Source organism: Tamandua tetradactyla, chromosome 8 (genome assembly GCF_023851605.1).
Source record: "Tamandua tetradactyla isolate mTamTet1 chromosome 8, mTamTet1.pri, whole genome shotgun sequence".
Lineage (NCBI taxonomy): Eukaryota > Metazoa > Chordata > Mammalia > Pilosa > Myrmecophagidae > Tamandua > Tamandua tetradactyla.
Genome location: NC_135334.1, coordinates 26,332,579 through 26,353,478, shown reverse-complemented (window position 1 = coordinate 26,353,478; position 20,900 = coordinate 26,332,579). Strand labels below are relative to the sequence as shown.

At 37.5% G+C, this 20,900-nt stretch overlaps 1 protein-coding gene and 1 pseudogene across 9 annotated transcripts in view; one reads left to right on the top strand and one right to left on the bottom strand.

Moving 5' to 3' along the window:
- Positions 1–15,702, bottom strand: part of LOC143644200 (NXPE family member 4-like) — a 36,743-nt gene extending 21,041 nt beyond the window's left edge. For 3 of the 9 annotated variants that reach the window (XM_077112849.1, XM_077112851.1, XM_077112856.1), the window contains exons 1-2: positions 14,464–14,580; positions 14,116–14,198 (exon numbers count right to left, since the gene is read on the bottom strand). In XM_077112849.1, the coding sequence (XP_076968964.1) occupies positions 14,116–14,198; positions 14,464–14,467 (87 nt within the window). In that variant the 5' untranslated portion in view covers positions 14,468–14,580. The other 6 variants (XM_077112850.1, XM_077112858.1, XM_077112854.1 and 3 more) reach the window with 6 other exon arrangements.
- Positions 15,703–15,751: 49 nt separating this feature from the next.
- LOC143644202 (ferritin heavy chain pseudogene) lies at positions 15,752–17,739 on the top strand (annotated as a pseudogene).
- Positions 17,740–20,900: the final 3,161 nt, after the last annotated feature.

Here is a 20,900-nt window from a genome sequence, read left to right as displayed (position 1 = left end):
GAAACATACATTGGAGTCGAGTTGTGGTTTCCAGCATTTTTTTCAGGACACCAAGTTTGCTACAGGAAGGAAATCATTTACTTGCAAAAGTGAAAGCAGCTTCAAGACGGGGAGTTTGTGGGCAGGTTTTTAAAGTGGAAAGTTTTATAATCTGGAAGGAAATGGGCTGGGTTCTGTTCTTTGGAGCAGGGACCTCTTAGTTTTAGAAGGGGAGGTTAAGTGTAAACAGGGCTTTATTCTTACTGGGCTAGATGTGCTTAACTAGGGGCTTAATTGGGTTTTTGGAGTGAGTATCTTGGGGGGGACATTTCAGAGAGGATGCTTGCCAGACAATAGAATGCAAGTTTAGAAAATTTAGCTTTTGCCTTGGTTCTGAGAAAAACCAGAAACTATTTTTTTTTTAAATATTTTTTGTTGAGATATGGTCATGCACCATACAGTCCATCCAAAGTAATAATCAGTGGCTCACAACGTCATCACGTTGTGGATTCAACAGCGTGATCATTTTTAGAACATTTGCATCACTTCAGAAAAAGGAATTAAAACAGAAAAGAAAAAGCCCATACATCCCATACAATCTACCAACTTTTTTTTACCCTTTATCCCCCTATAGTATTTATTTATTTATTTGTCCAATTTTTTTTTATTCATCTGTCCGTATGTCCATACCCTGGTTAAAGGGACATCAGCTACAAGGTTGTCACAATCACATGGTCACATTGTAAAAGTTATATAGCTATACAATCACCTTCAAGAATTGAGCTACTGGAATACAGTTCAACAGTTTCAGGTACTTCCCTCTAGCCACTCCAATATACCATAAACTAAAAAGGATATCTATACAATGCATGAGAACCTCTTTACACTGAAATCTCTCATCCATTGAAACTTTATTTTGACTCATTTCTCTCTTCCCCCTTTTGGTCAAGAAGTCTTTCTCACTCCCACGATGCCAGGTACTGACTCATTCCCAGGAGTCATGTCCCACATTGCCAGGGAAGTTTATACCCGTGGGAGTCATATCCCATGTAGTAAGGAGGGCAGTGAGTTTACCCTCCAAGTTTTCTTAGAGAGAGAGGCTTCATCTCAGTAACAAAAGAGATTCTCTGGGGGTGACTCTGGGGCATAATTCTAAGTAGTTTTAGCTTCTCCTTTGCAGGAACAAATTTCATAGGTGTGAGCTCCAAGATCTAGGGCTCAGCCTATTGAATTGGTTGTCCCCATAACTGCGAGAATATTAGAAATTCTCCAGATGGGGAAGTTAAAATTTCTTCCTTTCTCCCAAGTCCCCCAAGGGGACTTTGCAAATACTTTTTTATTCACTGCCCAAATTTCTCTGGGATATATTGGGGCATCACGCTAACCTGGACAAACTAACAAGATCTCACTCCCTATTCAAGATTCCATGTAATTATGGTATTCAACTAAACTGACCATACAAATTAAATTAGGTAATGTACTACCCAAAATATAAATTTTGCACCAAATAAACATCTCTCGCTTCAGTCTCACATAGAAGTTGAAGTTTTAACATACCTGTATTCTGATCCACCTTCATCCTATCCAGATTTGCTTCATTCATATTTTTGGTTGAAGTCTGATCCCTTGCTCAACTTTTTAAAACAGTTTCTGTATGGGGTAGTGCTGACTTTCATAGCTTCAGAGCTCTAACTCTGAATCTCAGGTGCCAAGTAAATACCTGAAGTTTCTGAAATGACCAGGTTATATACAAACAGCTCAGTATCTCAGAATTTAGAAATAACAGTTACAACTCCTGAACTCTTCTGAAAAGTGTCTTCATGTCTTTTGCCCACTTTTAGTTGGTTTGCTTATCTTTTTGTTGTTGAGTTGTAACTTTCTTTATATATTCTGGACATTAAAACCTTATCTGCTATGTTGTTTCCAAATATTGTCTCCCATTGCGTTGAGTGCCTTTTTACTTTCCTGACAAAGTTCTTTAAAGCATTAAAGTGTTTAATTTTGAGGAGATCCCATTTATCTATTTCTGTTTTTCATTGCTTGCACTTCAGGTGTAAGGTCTAGGAAACCACTTCCCATCACATGATGTATAAGATATTTCCCTATTTTTTCTTTCAATAGTTTTATCGTCCTAGCTCTATTGTTTATGTCTTTGATTCATTTTGCGTTCATTGTTGTATAAGGTATGAGATAGGGTCCTCTTTCCTTTTTTTGCATATGGAGATCCAGTTCTCTGAACACCATTTATTGAAGAGGCTGCTCTATCTCAGTTGGGTTGGCTTGATCATCTTATCAAAGATCAATTGTCCATAGATGAGAGGGTCCATTTCTGAATACTCAATTTGATACCACTGGTCAGGGTATCTGTCTTAATGCCAGTATCATGCTGTTTTCACCACTACAGCTTTTAATGTACTTTAAAGCCAAGTAGTGAGAGTCTTCCCACTTCATTTTTCTTTCTCAAGACATTTTTAGCTGTTCAGGACACCCTGCCCTTCCAAATAAATTTGGTTATTGGTTTTTCTATTTCTGCAAAGCAAGTTTTGGGAATTTTAATTGGTATTACATTGAATCTATAGATGAGTTTGGGTAGAACTGACATCTTAACTATATCTAGTCTTTCAATCCATGAACATGATATGCCATTCCATTTATTTCGGACTTCCATGATTTCTTTTAACTATTTTTTGCAGTTATTTTTTTTGTGTATAGGTCTTTGTGTCCTTAGATAAATTTATTCCTAAATAATTTATTATTTGGGTTGCTATTGTAAATGGATTTTTTCCTGATTTCTTCCTCAAATTGCTCATTCCTAGCATCAAGAAACAGTACTGATTTTTGGGTGTCGCTCTTGTACCCTGCCACTTTGCTGTACTCATTAGTTCTAATAGTTTTGCTGTAGATTTTTCTGGATTTTTGACATATAATATTATGCCATCTGCAAACATTGAGAGTTTTACTTCTTCCTTTCCAATTAGGAGGCCTTTTATTCTTTTTCTTGTCTAATTGCTCTGGCTAGAACTTCCAGTACACAGGTGAATAACAAGGGTGACAGTGGGTATCCTTGTCTTTTTCCTGATCTTAGAGGTAAAGCTTTCAGTCCTTCCCCGTTGAATATGATGTTAGCTGTGGTTCTTTTCCATATATTCTTTTTATCATGTTGAAGAAGTTCCCCTCTATCCCTATCTTTTGAAGTGTTTTCATCAAGAAAGGATGTTAAAAAAAAAAGAAATAAAGGATTTTTAAGTTTTATCATATCCTTTTCTGCATCAATCAAGATGGTCATGTGTTTTACCACCTTAATTTATTGATATGATGTATTACATTAATTGATTTTCTTGTGTTGAACCACACTTGCATACTTGGATTAATCCCACTTAGTCATTGTGTATGATTCTTTTAATGTGCTGCTAGATTCGATTTTAAGTGTTTTATTGAGGATTTTTGCATCTATATTCATTAAAAGGATTGGTCTGTAACATTCTTTGATTGACTGATTTAATCACTTTACTTGCGATTGGTTTGTTGAGGTTGTCTATTTCTTCTCAAGATGTTGGTTGCTCATCTTTTCTAAGAAGTGGTCCATTTCATCTACATTGTCTATTTCATTAGCATATAGTTGCTCACAGTATCCTCTCATTTCCTCCTTTATTTCTGTGGGCTCAGTGGTTATATTCCCTCTCCCATTTCTGATTTTATTTATTCTCATGCTCTCTCTCTCTCTCTCTTTTTGTCATCCTAGCTAAGGGTCCATCAATTTTATTGATTTTCTCAAAGAACCAATTCTGATTTTGTTTATTTTCTTTATTGTTTTCATATTGTCAGTTTCATTTATATCTGCTCTTATCTTCATTACTTCTTTCCATCAATTTGCTTTGCGGTTTGTTTGCTACTCTTTCTCTAGGTGCAACAGTTAGTTCCTTGATTTTCAATCTTTTTTCTTTTTTAGTATAAGCATTTAAGGCAATAAATTCCCCTCTCAGTGTTGCCTTTGCTGCATCCCATAAGTTTTGATATGTTGTGTTTTCATTTTAATTTGCCTCAAGATATTTACTGATTTCTCTTGTAATTTATTCCTTGACCTACTGGCTGTTTAAGAGTGTGTTGTTTAGCTTCCATATATTGTGAATTTTCTGGCTCTCTACCTGTGATTGATTTCCAACTTCATTCCATTATGGTCTAAGAAAGTGTTTTGTATAATTTCAGTCTTTTTAAATTTATTCAGACTTGCTTTGTGACTCAACATATGTTCTATTCCTGAGAATGATTCATGAGCACTTGAAAAAAATACGTATCCTGGTGTTGTGTGGTATAAAGTTCTGTAAATCTCTGTTAAGTTTTTTTCATTAATCATATTATTCAAAAGCTCTGTTTCCTTATTGATTCTCTGTCTAGATGTTCTATCCATTGATGAGAGTGATGGATTGAAGTCACCAACTATTATTGTAGAGGTGTCTACTTCTCTCTTTAGTGTTGTCAGTCTGTGCCCATGTATTTTGGGACACTGTAAATCAGTGCATAATATTAATGGTGGTTATGTCTTCTTGATGAATTGTTCCTTTTAATAATATATAATGTCCTTTTTATCTCTTTTAATTGTTTTACACTTGAAGTCTAATTTGCTTAGTATAGGTAACCCTGCTCTTTTCTGGTTGTTATTAGCATGAAATATCTTTTTACTACCTTTCATTTTCATATTGTTTTGATCCTTGGGTCTAAAGTGAGTTTAGACAGCATATAGATTGTCCTCTTTTTAAAATGCATTTTGCCAGTATATGTCTTTGATTGGGGAGTTTAATCAATCAACATTTAATGTTATTACATAAAGGCAGTACTTTCTTCTACCATTTTGTCTTTTGGATTTTATTTGTTGTGAAGGTTTGAAAGGATAATGTACCCTAGAAAAACCATGTTTTAATACTGATCCATCTTGTGGAAACAGTCCTTTCTTTTATCCCTATTCAGCACTGTAGATTGCAAGCTTGATTAGATTATCTCCACAGAGATGTAATTACCCAATTGTGGGTATTAACCTCTGATGAGAGGTACATCTGACTCCATCCATTCAGGTGGGCCTTGATTAGTTTCCTGTAATCCTTTAGAAAGAGGAACTATTTTTGGAAAAAGCTTGAGAGCCACAAAGATCACAAGAGCCCATGCAGCCAGAGACCTTTGGAGATGAAGAAGGAATACACCCCTGGGGGAGCTTCATAAAACAAGAAGCTAGGGAAGAAAGCTAACAGATGTCACCATGTTTGCCATGTGCCTTTCCAGTTGAGAGAGAAACCCTGAACGTCTTCTTGAACCAAGGTATCTTTCCCTGGATGCCTTAGATTGGACAGTTGTATAGCCTTGCTTTAATTTGGACATTTTCACAGTCTTAGAACTGTCAACTAGCAAGTTAATAAATTCCCCTTTTTGGAAGCCATTCCATTTCTGGTACATTGCATTCTAGACATTTGCAAACTAGAACATATGTCATACCTTATTTTTTTCCCCTTCTTTACCTTTACTGAAAGTTTTCATTTCTATACTTTCCTCCAGACTTTTATCTCTTTTCTTTTTCTACCTGCCTATAGTGCTCTTTAGTATTTCTTGTAAGAGCTGGTCTCTTAGTCACAAACTGTCTCAGTGGCTTTCTGAAAATATTTTAAACTACACCCCCCCTTTTTTAGGTGCTTAGTCCGGGAATCAAACCTGGGTCCCCCGCATGTAAGGTGAGCACTCTACCACTGAACCACCTTTGCACACCCTCCCTCTTGTTTTTGAAGGACAGTTTGGCTAGGTATAGAATTCTTGTTGGCAGTTTTTCTCTTTCAGAATCTTTAATTTATCATAGTACTGCCTATGCCTCCATAATTTCTGCTAAGAAATGTACACATAATCTTATCAAGCTTCCCTTATATGTGATGGATGCTTTCTTCTTGCTGCTTTCAAAATTCTCTCTTTGTCTCTGATATTTGATAATATGATTAGTAATTGTCTTGGAGTAGGTCTATTTGGATCTATTCTGTTTGGGGCATGCTACACTTCTGGATATAAATTTATGTTTTTCATAAGAGATGGGAAATTTTCAGTGATTATTTTGGCCATTAGTCTCTGCCCCCTTTCCTTTCTCTTCTCCTTCTGGGACACCATAACACATATATTCATGCACTTCATGTTATCATTCAATTCCCTCAGACCCTTCTCATATTTTCCAATTCTTTTCCTATTTGTTCTTTTGTGTGTAGAAATTCAGATGTCCTGTCCTCTAGCTCAGTATTCCTTTCTTCTTCCTCTTCAAATCTGCTATTATACGTTTCTACTGCTTTTTTCCCCTACCTTTTCTTTTGTGCCTTCATTCCCATTAAGTTCTGCCATTTGGTTTTTCAAACTTTCAACTTCTTCTTTATGTTTACCCAATGTCTTCTTTATATCTTTCATCTCTTTTGTCATATATCCCTCAACTCATTGATATGATTTTTGATATGATTTTGCATGCCTGTTCAAATATCCTTCATTAGTTGTTTCAGCTCCTGTATTTCATTTGAAATGTTTGTTTGTTATTTATTCTTTTGACTGGGTCATATCTTTGATTTTCCTAGTATAACTTGTTATTTTTTGCTGTTGTCTAAGCATTTGCTTTCCTTTGTTAGTTTATTCTGGAGGTCATTTTCACTCTTTTATCTAGGGTTTTCCTGTTGGTTGGCTTTGTTGTCTATATGTTCTTTGGCATTAATTCAACTTATTCTCTGCTTATAGCATAGCTTCTGTTTAACTGATCAGAATTTTTCAGGACTTGTTTTTCTGTTTCTTGTCCTGCATATGGAGCGTATTTTTGAGGAAGGTGTTCTCCTCCTCAAAATGATCAACCTCAGCCAGATTTTCCCAGACCAGACAGACCCACATCTCAGGGAGACAGTATAACCAATATCAAGGGTTGAGACCTGGCAGGTCTCAGATGTTCCTCTCTGAGGGTGAGACCTGGCAGGTTGTCAGATGTTCCTATGAAGTATCTAGACTCTGTGTTTTTCTTATCTACCCAGTGTGTGGCACTTGTCAGCACTGAGTTTTCCACCAGTGTAAAGTGATATGTTGCCTTAATTCTCAGTTGCCTCACCCTGCTAATAGTGTGGTTGAGGTAGGAGGGGCCAGAATTCCCTGTTTTTCCAGCCCCCAGGCCAGAATTCCCTGAAGGAAGACCTCCACTTGAGCTGGGCACCACTCCTCTTTTCTTGGGGAAGATACACCCTTTAAAGAATTAACCAATTTCATTTGACTAGTTTTTATTTTTTCAGAAATGCCTTAATTCCACTGTTGCCTGGTGAAGTGTTGAAGCCTGAGAGTGCTTACAGTATTAAAGAACAAACTGTGACGAAATAAAAAAAAATAGAGAGAGAGAGAGAAAGCCTTTTCAGAGTAGGAACCAGTTCCCTGTGTTTGCCAGTCATAAGCTAGAGTTGGTGCATGGCTCTTGTGTTCCCAGGCTGTTTGTGCCCTTTGTTTTGGGCCCAGTCTTTTTCCAATATTTTGTGTTGTCCATGAAATATTTTTTTGTTTTTATCATGGAACTGTAACCCACACCAAACCTTAAAATCTGCTCTATAATTACTTGTTAAAATGTACTTTGAAATTTATTGTTTTGTATATATATTTCACAACAAAAAAAGTAAAAAAATATAAAAAGCCTCTGTTTTTTATTTTTCCTTCAGCCCACCTCCTCTCTACCTAGGCAAAACTCCCAATTCTTTTAGTGCTTTTAGTTCTTTTACTCCATGCTTATCTGTGCTTTGGGCCTGTTTTCAGCAGTCCATAATTGAAGCTTGGTTGAACTACCTTCCTTGCTCCTAGTAGGGATGGTTTCCTTTTCCCTTGGGAACCCAGCCTGCTATGCCCATGGGGCAGGGGTACTGGCCTTCACAGCATGGGAGACTTACAGTTCTTTTTAGGATGTCAGCCTTTCCACTTGTTCCAAACTGGTGTACCATGTATGTCCAGTCACTGATGTTCCCCGAACAGTTGTTCTATACAGTTCCTGGCTATTTACTAGCTGCTCTGAAGGAAGAACTAAACTCCACACCTTATATGCCACCCTTGTTTATAATTATCAACATGAACACTTTATGCTTCCCAATTCTTTTCATCATAATCTTTTGGCCATTGGTTTGTATATTATGCAGAAGAGGGAGGCTGAGACATGGAGCTCATGATGGACTCTAAGAAACTGAGTGGCTAAGTACCTCCAGGACGCATGTTTACTCATGTCCAGGTGAGGTCTCCAGGCTATGTGTGACCTCACAGATTCCCTACTCTCCTCCCTCAAATGCAAGAGAAGGTACAAAACATTTCAGCAGATAATCCCACTGAAAACTACATTGCCACAGTGTCCTTTTTATGAAATTGGTTTTCCAGCTTCCTTGTTAAGGTTAATGTGCAGATGTTCTAGCATTCCTCAGAGTTGAAAAAAATTATTTTAAAACTCATGCTTCTTTTGATAAAATAAAATTTCCAGACTTTAGCAATCTTTTTCTCTGCTTACATTTTTTTTTGGCTTTTATAAAGGGGATTTATTAAGACACGTTTATAGTTTTAAGTTCATAAAAATGTCCAAACTAAGGCATCCAAATAAAGATACCTTGACTCGAGAAGGGCTGATGGCATCTGGAACACCTCTGTCAGATGGGAAGGCATGTGGCTGACATCTGCTGGTTCTTCTGCTTCTGGTTTCAAATAGCTTTCCCCAGGGGTGTTTTCTTTCTGCATCTCCAAACATCTCCGTGTCGTTCTGAGTCTGCTTACATTTTACTTTTTGTCCGTCCTAGGATTTCAAGTTATCTTTAAAAATCAAACTACTTGATTTCCTACCCTCAAAAATTACTCTCTCCTACAATCTCCTTCTACCCTCGATCCCGTTTTTACATAGATGGTAGAAGTTTCTGAATTCAAGAACAAATGTTATCCTTTCTCTCTACCTGACAAATTCTGCAAATTTTTTTCATATCTTTAATTTAAAGTCTTTGTTCAATCCCATACAAATGTGGTAAGATGGGTGTTGTAGCTCTGTACATAGCCACCAGTGTGCAACTGGTTTTCCTGTCTTCAGTACCAAAACAAATCAGAGATGTAAATTGCAGTCTGGGTACCTTGAGCTTGGATTCACAGCCTTATTTTTGTTCCAGCTAAAGTGAAAGGTATCAGGTGTGCCAGCTCCACATTCTGGTGGGTCCTGGATCACAAACCATCGTCACCAGTTCAAGCAGACGTAGGAAGGAGAAGTGCCTTTGTATATTAGATTAGATTATTTTAATGTCCTTGAGTGTTTATGAGTCTAATTCTAGTAAGTCTATAATAACATCTGACAATAAAAAGCATAACTGAAGCTGGGAGTTTGAAAGACTCAGAAGAGATAGCTATCCATGGAGAGCTGAGCTGCCTGGTTCACACCTGAGCCCAGTCACAGAGGATTCACATGCATATCGTCTTGTGCATGATAAATAAACAATAAAATTTGTTGAGTTAAAGAGGCTCAGATACAACGGAGGTAGGACAGTAATACTGATTAAATCTCAGGCCAAGAGTTTAACAGTTTAGTCATAGCTTTGAATTCCTCCGGGTTTTGTATTCTTGATCTGACAGAAAGGGTGTTTGAAGGAGCAGGTGCTCAGGATGGCTACACCAGTGTCCACTGGAAGTAGGAGCTGAGTGTACTGTGGCTCCGCCATGAGCTTCATTTGTGCTGCCCCACACAGGAAATTAAATATATTTGAAGATGTCCATCAACCTTTGCAGTTTTATTTTAAACAATAACAAGAATCAGGATCTTTCAGATTTTGACAATCCTTTCAACATCCTTGATCATATTCTACCAAACTCACTTTAGCAATACTTCTTTAGATCTTTACAAGTTGACTGTTGGAAAAGCAGTTTTATATGAGTTTAACTGGGTCCAGGATTACTTAATTTTGCCAAGGAAATCTATAATAAGAGAAAAATGTTTGCAGTGGGTTGGGCTGCTCCTTAAGAGGCTGAGGTCAACAACCATGCTGGTTTAGTCTGAATGATCACAGCTTGCACAGAGACAAAGATTGATAGGTTTTAAATTGCTTTAGTAATATAGATATTGATATTTTAACTTGGCATCTTTTTAGGAAATAGGCAAAATAAATATGCCTGATTTAAAGAAGTAAGAACACAGGAGAGAGTGTAAATGATTTGTCCAGGTCATCTAGTGAACTTCAAAATAGAACTGAGACCAGAATCCCTGACATTTTGAGCTGTCATGTAGAACACTTTCCACTGCTCAGCATGTCTCCAATACACTTGGAATAACCATGTGATCCTGTGGTTCATATGTTTATTGTCCATTATACTTAAAATAAAAGGCTCTTTTTGTCATGCTTTCTTTCAAATGATTCAAAAGATTGGTGTGAGCAAGATACACAGTCCTCCTTAACATGTTTTCTCTGCAATTAGATGTGGTCACGTATCTCTATGGTTTTATCATCATCTTTAATTATTATTTTTTTCTCTACATTCATGGGACTTTATGAGGGATTGAAAGATTGGCGCTCAGCTGGGGTTGGGAACACTGAACTATGAGTTTACACAATAAAATCTATTCCAGGAAATCATGAGTTCTCTGGGGATATACATAGGGTATGAGTAGTGTTGATGAGGGTTTAAGAACCCAAACAAAATGGTCCCATCAAAAAGCAGCTATCCAGGAAACATTCACTGAGGACTGAACTACAAGTTAGGAAAATGGCTACTGTTATCTTGGGAATCAAACAAGGTGTGCTCATCAGCATGGGGGCTATACTGGATGGCAGGAAGCCCTGTTCCCGTGGGATTTGCATTCAAGGAGACAATCTCTGTCTTCGGAAAGATGAACATTAAAATGAGAGAAGATGCTGCCACAGACTGATTCAAGTTACCAGCAGTGAGAATCTGGGATAGGATTCTCTGTATGTCACTAAACAATGATAAAGGACACTGTCTGTTGCAGCTCAGCCTTGTTAATGGAGGGAAGAATGGCCATGCTATGGCAGGGTATAGGGATAAATAAGTCACCATCACCTCATATGTATTATTAACAGATGGGCAGGGACTCTGTGTCATTTTCAGGTGTACCAGAGGAAATTCTGTGAAGTTTGGAGAATCTGACATTCCCATAGCCTTCTTTGAACAAGGTGGTGAAAAATATTTCATTTGTCTAAGTCATCAGGCTTGTACCTTGTTAACCTGCCAACCTTTAACAGAGATGGGCAACTGTTTCAGTCAACAAAATATATGGTAGTGAGATCCTATGAAGAGGCTTGGTATGAGAACCCTGCCAATTAGGGGGCTCCCTTTAGACAGTGACTACTTACCAATCAGATCTCCTATTTTCTGCACTCTAAAAGTGATGAAAGCAGGTGGTGGTATAGATGTGGAGAGATCCAGAGATACAATAACAGTAGTTAACAGTAGTTAACGTTTATGGAAGACTTAATACACACAGGCACTATTTTAAGTACTTTAAATGCATTAACTCACTTAAACCTTAGAACTATACTATGAAGTAGTTACCATTTTCAGATGAAAAAGATGACACAAGGCAGTTAAGTACATTATCTTGGGTCACATTATCAGGAAAAGACAGAGAGAGGACTTGAACGCAGATCTCCAAACTGCATTTTTGATCCCTATAAGATACTGCCAGAAATCTTAAAGTAGGGGAAGACATGAAGCAGCAGAAACCATGAAGTAGAAAGAAAGAGGGTGTATATTAGTTAGATGTTAACAGAGAAAGTAGGAGAAGCTGAAGCAGAAAGTAATTGAGTCGTTAAAATGGTGGAGCACAACAATAACTTATGCCTGTTGCTAAGGTGATCTCAAATCCATCACTACATATATCCTACATAATATCTACACTACACTACACTACACTACATAATATCCTATAGAACCTTTCAGTTCTTCAGCAAACTTCTGTGAGGCCTTGAATATGGTAGGAATGTAGAAGAAAGAATTTTATTTCATCTTATGAATTTTCACATAGGATTCTAAAATGCGAGAAACTGTCAACATTATATGAACCCTACTACATAAACTGTAAACATAAGTCATTGCATTTTTGTTCACTGCAGCATAAAAGAATATTTATCAATATGAAAAATAAAACACAGGAAATCTATGAGCATCTGTTCAAACTCATCTGACTTTGACACTTTAACAACACATAACTGATGTTATGTGTCTGGTGTTTTCTTAGTTAGATGAATGAACATGATTGTTTAGACAGGGTATGGTTGGTTTCCTGAACAACTTTTTTGGATTTGTATAACCTCAACAGGGGTATATGGGCATCTGGTTACCCATTCAATTTTTGATCAGACTCTGTGTGACAGGTTGCCTGACTCAGGCTTTACTCCTGAAGACAGAATGAGGAAAATTTTACTTAAAAATTGCAAGCAGTCTTGCCCTTCAGGGTAAACTGTGTGGAACTCCTCTACCACCAAGACTTTTTATATAATTATAAAATTATATGATTATAAAGCAAGTGTACATCTCTTGTTCTTTGGGAAAACATGAATGAAGTGAAGTAACCTAAATGCAGATGTTTCAGAATAAGAAGTATTCCGTTTTATAATATAAACATATGCATCACTAAGCAGCATCATTTCTCTACAGGATTTATTGTTTCTTTGGAGATAATCTTACCTTGTTGTCAAGATGGATTTGAACTACTTCATGTATTGTAAATTACTGCTTGCTCTTCCTGGGTTGTTTCAGTTTTCACTGAAGCAGTTTGTCACAGTTGATTGTGAATGGAGATCCCAATGACCAGAAAAGAGACATGATGGCCTGATCCTTCATTCATTTAGGGCCACAAAGAGACTTGAAGACCAATGGATTAGGTTTGACTCAACAAAAGCTGGATTGGACTATTAAATTCCATGGCTTGGTATTGTTTGCTACTGAATAAAGCAGTCACTGGAAATGACTGATGATATATTATTATGTAATTGCTTCTTGGGAGCCTGGGACAAACAAGATTCCTGTGGGTAAGTTTGGATTTTTACCTCAAGGGAGTGTGTCCCACTGTCATTTATCATAAAAAAAGATCTAGCCTAAGACAATAACTGAGAACTAACAAGGCCTTAGATTTTGGAGGTAGGTAATTTTCTTACCTCAGTGGGGCTCTACGAATCATTTTGGTTTGGAGTTCAAAGTAAGGAGATTCTTGAGTTCTCCTTATTTTATAGAATAAGTTTGTCCCTATAGGTGATAGTAACAGATACAAAAGGTTCAGTTTGGGCTTTGGGTCCTTGGATGCAGTAACATTTAATAGAACTTAGTAATTATTTTTTGCTTTGTAATTCCTTTCTGTTTTCTCTTGAATAATAATAGAATCTTAGCAAAAATTATACCTTTGTGTTAGCTGAGCTTGGGAAATTGAAAGCAAAGAATTGGGTTGTACTTGAGATAGGGCAAAATGGAATGAAAGTTACCTGAGATTTATCCAAAAGAACAGAAACCACTTCAACACACCAACCTCTACCACCAGGCTAACAGTTATTAGGTAACAAGTAACAGCAGAATACCACAGAGAGAGTTGAAAAAGACAGACCCTCTCTGAGGTACAGCACAAATGGAAGACCTAAAGCTGATGGTGGAATAGACCTTGAGAAAAACCCAATAATAAACTAGTCCCCACTCTTAAAATGAGATATTACTCATTTTAATACATTGAGGGAAACAATAGCAACAACAAACCACAAGTGTAGCTCAAGTCCTGACCAAGCTAATACAATTCCCCTACAATAGATGTGTAGCAGAATGAAGGAGAAAATGTGTCTATTTAAAAGCATAAAAACATTTGCCCCAGTCTCTATTGTTCTGCACAAGGTGCCCAAATTTTAGCTTAAAATTATGAGGCATACATAAAGGGAGAAGAAGATGGCATCCTCCTATGAGGCAGGAAATCAACAGAATTAGACTTATATGACACGTATATAGCAATTATCTTCCAGAGAGTTAAACATAGCTACGATTATTATGGTAAATGTTCTAATGAAAAAGGTGGACACAATGCAAGATCAGATAGGCAATTTCAGCAGAGTGATGGATAAGAAAGAATTAAATGAAAAACACAGTGACAGAAAAGAATACCTTAGAGATGCTCCTCTGTAGACTTGATGCAGTCAGATAAAGAACCAGTGAACTTGAAGATAGACCAGTAGAAATGACACAATCTGAAACCCAAAAAAGAAAAAATAATTTTAAAAAAAGAACACCAAAAAACAGAACAAAGAATCCAAGAGCTATGGGAAAATATTAAATGTCTAGTATATATGTAATTGGAAAAGCAGAAAAGTAAAGAGAGAGCAAGTCAGAAGTAATATTTAAAGAAATAATGGCTAAGAATTTCCCCAAATCAATAGCATTCATCAAACCATTGACTCAAGAAGCTAAGGAAACAAACACGAAACAGCATAAATAACACATGCGCATTCTCACCCATATCTATATCAGCTTTCTATAGGAATAAACACACGTGTGTGCACAAAGAGGCATATCACGTTCAAACTGTAGAAAAGACAAAAGAGAAAAATCCCAAAGGTGGCCAAATAAAAAGGACACATTACGGTTAGGTCGGGGAACAGGGAAGGGCACTGCAACTAGAGCTGTGGAGGCTGTGTCGCCCCTCCCAACATGGCTTCTGGAACCGCCCCTTCCGGACACCTGACTTCTGGAGCTGATGAACCGCCCCTTCCTACCAGCTGACTTCCGGAGAACCACCCCTTCCGGACATCACCTGACCCCCTTTCTTAAAACCCGCCCACGCCATCACCCAGGCACTGACTCACTTTCCTCCATCTTGGGTTGTGTGAGCGCAGCCTGGGAGCGCAGAAATACACCCCCCCCCCTTTTAAATTTCCTTGTCTATGTTCCTTCTTTCTCACCCTTGTGCCTCCTAAACCTTTAAATTACCTGTAATAAAACTTACATTGGAATACTTATCAGAAACCATGTAATCACAAGACAACGGGGTGAAATCTTTAAAGTCCTGAAAGAAAAGACAAACCTGTGAATCCAGAATTCTATCCCAGAAAAAAAAAACACCTTTCAAAAATGAAGTAGAAATAAAGGCTCTTTCAGGTAAACAGAAACAATGAATTCATTACCAACAAACTTACATTTAAAGAAATATTTAAGGAAGTTCTTCATACCAGAGACATACTTGAGTCTTCACAAAGAAATGTAGAATGCGGTAATATAATAAATGAAGATATAATAAAATTCATTTTCCTTATTTTTCATTGCTCTAAAAAATTGTAGCGCTTATAGTATACATTAAAGTAAAATGCATAAACAATAGCAAAAAGGTTGGAAGACTTAGAAAAATTGTTGTAAAGTCCTTATACTAAATATGAAACAGTATAATAATATTTGAATGTAGACTCTGATTAATTAAACATATACAGTTTATACCAGTAAATATTCCTTTAAAAAGAGGCATAAATCATAAAGAAATAGTGGAAATTAAATGGAATCCTAAAAAATGCTCAATTAATCCAACAGCACAAGAAGAGGAAAGAAACAAAATAGAAATGGAACAAATTCAAAACAGCTATCAAGACAGAAGATTTCGGCAGCCGTCTTCGCGGAGAGTCGCTGTGGTTTCCGGCTTCAGCAGTGCTTGAAGGGAAGCCCGCGCTCCCTCCGTCGGCCGGCCCCTCCGAGCCGCCTTCAGCCACGTCTCCCGCACCGCGCAGGCGCCGCCTCCTCTCCTCAGTCGCCCGCCATGACGACCGCGTCCCCGTCGCGGTTGCGCCAGAGCTACCACCAGGCCTGAGACCGCCGTTAATCGCAGGATCAACCTGGAGCTCTACGCCCCTTACGTCTACCTGTCGATGTCTTACTACGTTGATGATGTGGCTTTGAAGAACTTTTCCAAATATTTTCTTCATCGATCTCATGAGGAGAGGGAACATGCTGAGACACTGATGAAGCTGCAGAACCGACGAGGTGGCCGAATCTTCCTTCAGGATAGCAAGAAACCAGAACGAGATGACCGGGAGAGCGGGCTGAATGCAATGGAGCGTGCATTACACTTGGAAAAAAAGGGTAAATGAGTCACTACTGGAACTGCACAAACTGGCCACTGACAAAAATGACCCCCATTTGTGTGACTTCGTTGAGACGCATTACCTGAATGAGCAGGTGAGACCCATCAAAGAGATGGGTGACTGCATAACCAACTTGCACAAGATGGGGGCCCCGGATTCTGGCTTGGCAGAGTATCTCTTTGATAAACACACTCTGGGAAACTGATGATGAGAGTTAAGCCTTGTGCTGTCTTCCTCAGAGTCACGGGTGACTTCTTTGGCCACCACGGCAGTTAGTGCATGCATGTTGGGTTTACCTTTGCGTTTTCTATGAGTTGTATCAGCATCCACCAAGTTGTTTCATCTGTACCATTCCTTCAAATAAAGTAATTTGGTACACTCCCAAAAAAGAAGATTTTAATGTAAAGATATGAATAGTAACATGAAATCTAAATGGTTGAAACCAGGGAAGCCAGGGGTCAACAAGCCTTTTTGGTAGAGAGTTAGATATTTTAGGAGAAAGAAAGTACAAATAAGAAAATGGGTATATTAGAATGAACCTTGTGTGTTTGATTGGAATGGAATTATCAGTCAACCTTATGTTTTTAAAAGAGATATATAGACAGACAGGTATGGAAATAAATATACATTTGTTTATATACATGGGTTAACATACATAGTATTACCAAGCTGTGTCTTCTGAGAAACCGTAGAAACAATGATACCTAGGGTCCAGATGTTGGTTTCTAAAGATCATTCTCCTCTATAAGGAGCCAGAGGTCTGTGGAGTTGTGATTGATTCCAGCACTTTGGCAGGAGAAAATACAAGATGATCCAGGAGCATCTTTTGGTGCCAGGAATTGCTAAAAAATGAGCCAAGGACATGTCAAAATGCACAGAAACTCACCTGAAAGAGTCCAATGACCAAAATTGGGACAATTATAGGATACAATAAATATCCGATAAATAACAATAATTCATACAGATAAATAATTGAATAAATAAATGGGAGAGAAGAAACAGTTGTGGCTGGAATTATTAGAGACACTAAAATCAATAAGTAAGCTAAAGGATGTAGTAGAAAAATTGGATGATGTTTATGGATAGATTGGGGAATTTCAGCAGAAATCAAAATTATTAAAAAGAACCAAATGGAAATTCTAGAAATGAAAAAGTAATGATACATACATGAAAAATTAATTTATTGACTTTATGGCAGACTGTTATCTAGAAAAATAAAAGAACAGCAAAGTTGAAGACAAATTAATAACAACTATCCAATAAAATAAAAGGAAAAAGAGGAGGAGATGGAGGAGAATGAAGAGGATGAAATAAAAACAAGAACAGAATATCAGTGAGGGACATTATCAGTTCGTCTAACATAAAAGTAATTGGAGGTCTAAAAGGGGAAGGATGAGAGAATAGAGCAGAAAACATATTTGAAGAGATCATGACTGGAAAATTTTCAAAATTGATTAAAGACATCAACTATACGTGTAAAAAGGCAAGTGAACCCCTAGAACAATAAATACAAAGACTCTACAACTAGGTACATTGCAGTCAAAGATGAGAAGTCTTAAAAGCAGCCTAAGAAAAAAGACACACAATATACAAGAGGATACCCTGAAGAATGAGTGCTTGATAAGCTTATTAGAAAAAAAATGAAGGAGGCAGGAGGACAATGGAACGACATGTTTAAAATGAAAATAGCGAAAAAATACTATTAAACTTAGATTTCTATAGTTAGGAAAAACACCTTTCAAAAATGAAGGTCAAGGGCTACTGAGCAATCACAAGAAGGAATGAATTTGTAAGGCATGCAACTAGGCATATGAACCTTAAGGACTGTATGGTGAATGAAATATCAGGAACAAAAAGGCAAATATTATCATGCCTCAATCAATTGTGCTGCTACAAAAAGGAACGAAGTTGTGAGGCATGCAACATTGTGAATGAACCCCTGGGACATTTGGTGAGGCAAAATAAGCCAGAAACAAATCAATTATTGTATGATCTCAGTAAGAAAATGCTTATAAGAAAACAGGAACCTAGATTGCAAGCTTTTGTTGCAGTCACATTTTGTCTGGAGTGATAATTATTATTTCTGGATTTTTAGAGGTTGTTTTATATATGTATAACCTGGTATTCAGAGATAAAAATGAAGGTGGTCAGGTCAGAATTAAGATAATTCAGAGCACAGAGTTAAGAAAGACATTGGGCCACGGTGGCTCAGCAGGTAAGAATGCTTGCCTGCCATGCCAGAGGACCAGGGTTCGGTTCCCGGTGCCTGCCCATGTGAAAAAAAAAAAAAAAAGAGACATTGTCTGTATTTTAGAACCTCACCTACTCTTTGAGACCAAAGGAAGAAAGGTTTATTTTGTCCAGAACCTAAGTTTTCTATAGCACATAATCTTACTCAACTTGTCTAGATAGCTCATTTAAACTATCAAAACACAGTGAGCCCAGAATAATGAGGGCCTTAATCCTGTATAGCTTAATGTAATGCTTGGATATATCTCAGAATATATTAAACAGATAATCAAAAAGTGTTGGCAAAGTTCCTAGAGGGATGGGAGAAAGAATATGGAACTATTAAACTTTACCACTGGGGAGCCCCCTGGTTCTGTGTCGAATATTAGGGACCCCCAAATCAATAAGTCAAGCTTTTGATCTTGAGCTTGCTTTTGTGAGGTTTATGTATGTAGCAGAAAATTTAACTTACTTATAGGTGTGTCTAAGAGTCACCTCCGGATGACCTCTTTTGTTGCTCAGATGTGGCCTCGCTCTCTCTAAGCCAAACAATGCAAGTGAAACCATTTCTCTCCTCCGTATGTGGGACATGACATCCAGGGGTGAAAGTCTCCCTGGTGGCATGGGAGATGACTCCCAGGGATGAGTCTAGCCCTGGCACTGTGGAATCAACATGCTATCCTGACCGAAGGGGGAAAAGAAGTGTAACCAATAAGATATCAGTGGCTGAGAGAGTTTCAAATAGAATCGAGAGACTACTCTGGAGGATGCTCTTATGCAAACTTCAGTTAGACATTGCTACCTATCATAACTTGCCAACCCCCAGCCAAAACCCTCCAGCTAATCCTAAAGAACACCTAGGGCAATATATAAGATTCTACGAAGATTCATGCACTAAGGTAATTTTTCAGAAAACTACAACCTCCAGATGGATTCCTGGACCAGATAAGTCCTGAAACCTAGAGAAACCAGCTTATCCAGAACATCAGCTAGTTCTATCTCCCTACCTCTTATTATTGATAGTCCTTCCAAAATGAAAAAGTTAGAATGCCATAACCCAAATACCCCAAAAGAGTGGGATAGAAAGATCAAAGGTAATGGTGGAGTTATACAGAGAAGGTAGGGTTTAACAAATGAGTATGATTGTTGAGTCATTACATTGATGCTTCTTTTAGTCTCCAGTATCTTAAAGCAGCTAGAAGTAAAAACCTAAAATTGTGTAATTGTAACTCATACTAAACTCTAAAATCTGTTCTACAACTAATTGTGCAATGCTTTGAAATTTTTTGCTTTTTTGTATATATGGTTTTTTCACACACAAAAAAGAAAAAAATTGATGACAGAAAAAATATATTCCTTCTAGCCTCCAGTGTTCTGGAGCAGCTAGAAGGAAAAATCTGAGAGGATGGTATGGCGGCAAATGACAAACTCTGGAATCTATTCTGTAACAACTTGTTGAAGAGTGCTATGAAAACTATTGCTTTTTCTTTCTTTGTTTTGTATATATATTATACAATAAAAAATTTTTTTTAATGCAAACAGGGAAAAAATACTATCAACCTAGGATTCCATAGTTAGTAAAAATATCCTTCAGAAATGAAGGTTAAGGACTAATGAGCAGTCACATTAAGGAATGAAGTTGTGAGGCATGCAACTAGATATATGAACCTTAAGGACTATATGTTGAATGAAATATCAGGAACAAAACGACAAATATTATCATGCCTCAATCATATGGACTAACAATAATATCAGAACTCGATGAACTGAAGTTGAGAGAGTGGGTTATCAGGTTGGGGCCTATTGTAAAGGGTCCTAGATTGTAAGCTTTTATAGTAGTCACATATATTCTGAAGTTATACCTGCTATTTCAAATTCTGAGATACTGAGCTGTTTGTATATAACCTGGTCCTTCCCAGAAACTTAAGGTATTTATGTGACACCTGAGACTCACAGAATCAGAGCTCTGAAGTGATGAGAGAGGACTCATAGAGTTACTCCATACAGTAACTGTTTACAAAGTAGAAAAAGGGGCGAGACTTTGAGTAGAGATATGAAGGAAGCTGATCTAGATAGGACTAAGGTAGAGCAGAATACAGGGTAAAGGATGATATCATCCATATTTTAAAACTTCAACTTCTTTGTGAGACCAAAGGGAGAGATGTTTATTTGGTGCAAAACTTATATTTTGGGCAGTACATTACCTAATTTAACATGTATGGTCGATTTAGTTGAGCACCATAAGTACATGAAATCTTGAATAGGGCATGAGATTTTATTGGTTTGTCCAGGTTAGTGTAATGCCCTGATACATTCCAGAGTAATTTGGGCAATGAATAAAAAAATTTTTGCAAAGTTCCCTTGGGGGACTAGAAGAAAGAAGGAAATATTCCGCTTCTCCATTTGGAGAATTTCTGATATTCTTGCATGCTTTGGGAACAACCAAATAGGCCAAGCCCTTGATCTTGGAGTTTACCCTATGAAACTTATTCCTGGAAGGGATAGACTAAGCCAACTTAAAAGTAGGCCTAAAAGTCACCCGTAGAGAACCTTTTTTGCTGCTTAGATGTGGCCCCTCTCTCTAAGCCAACTCAG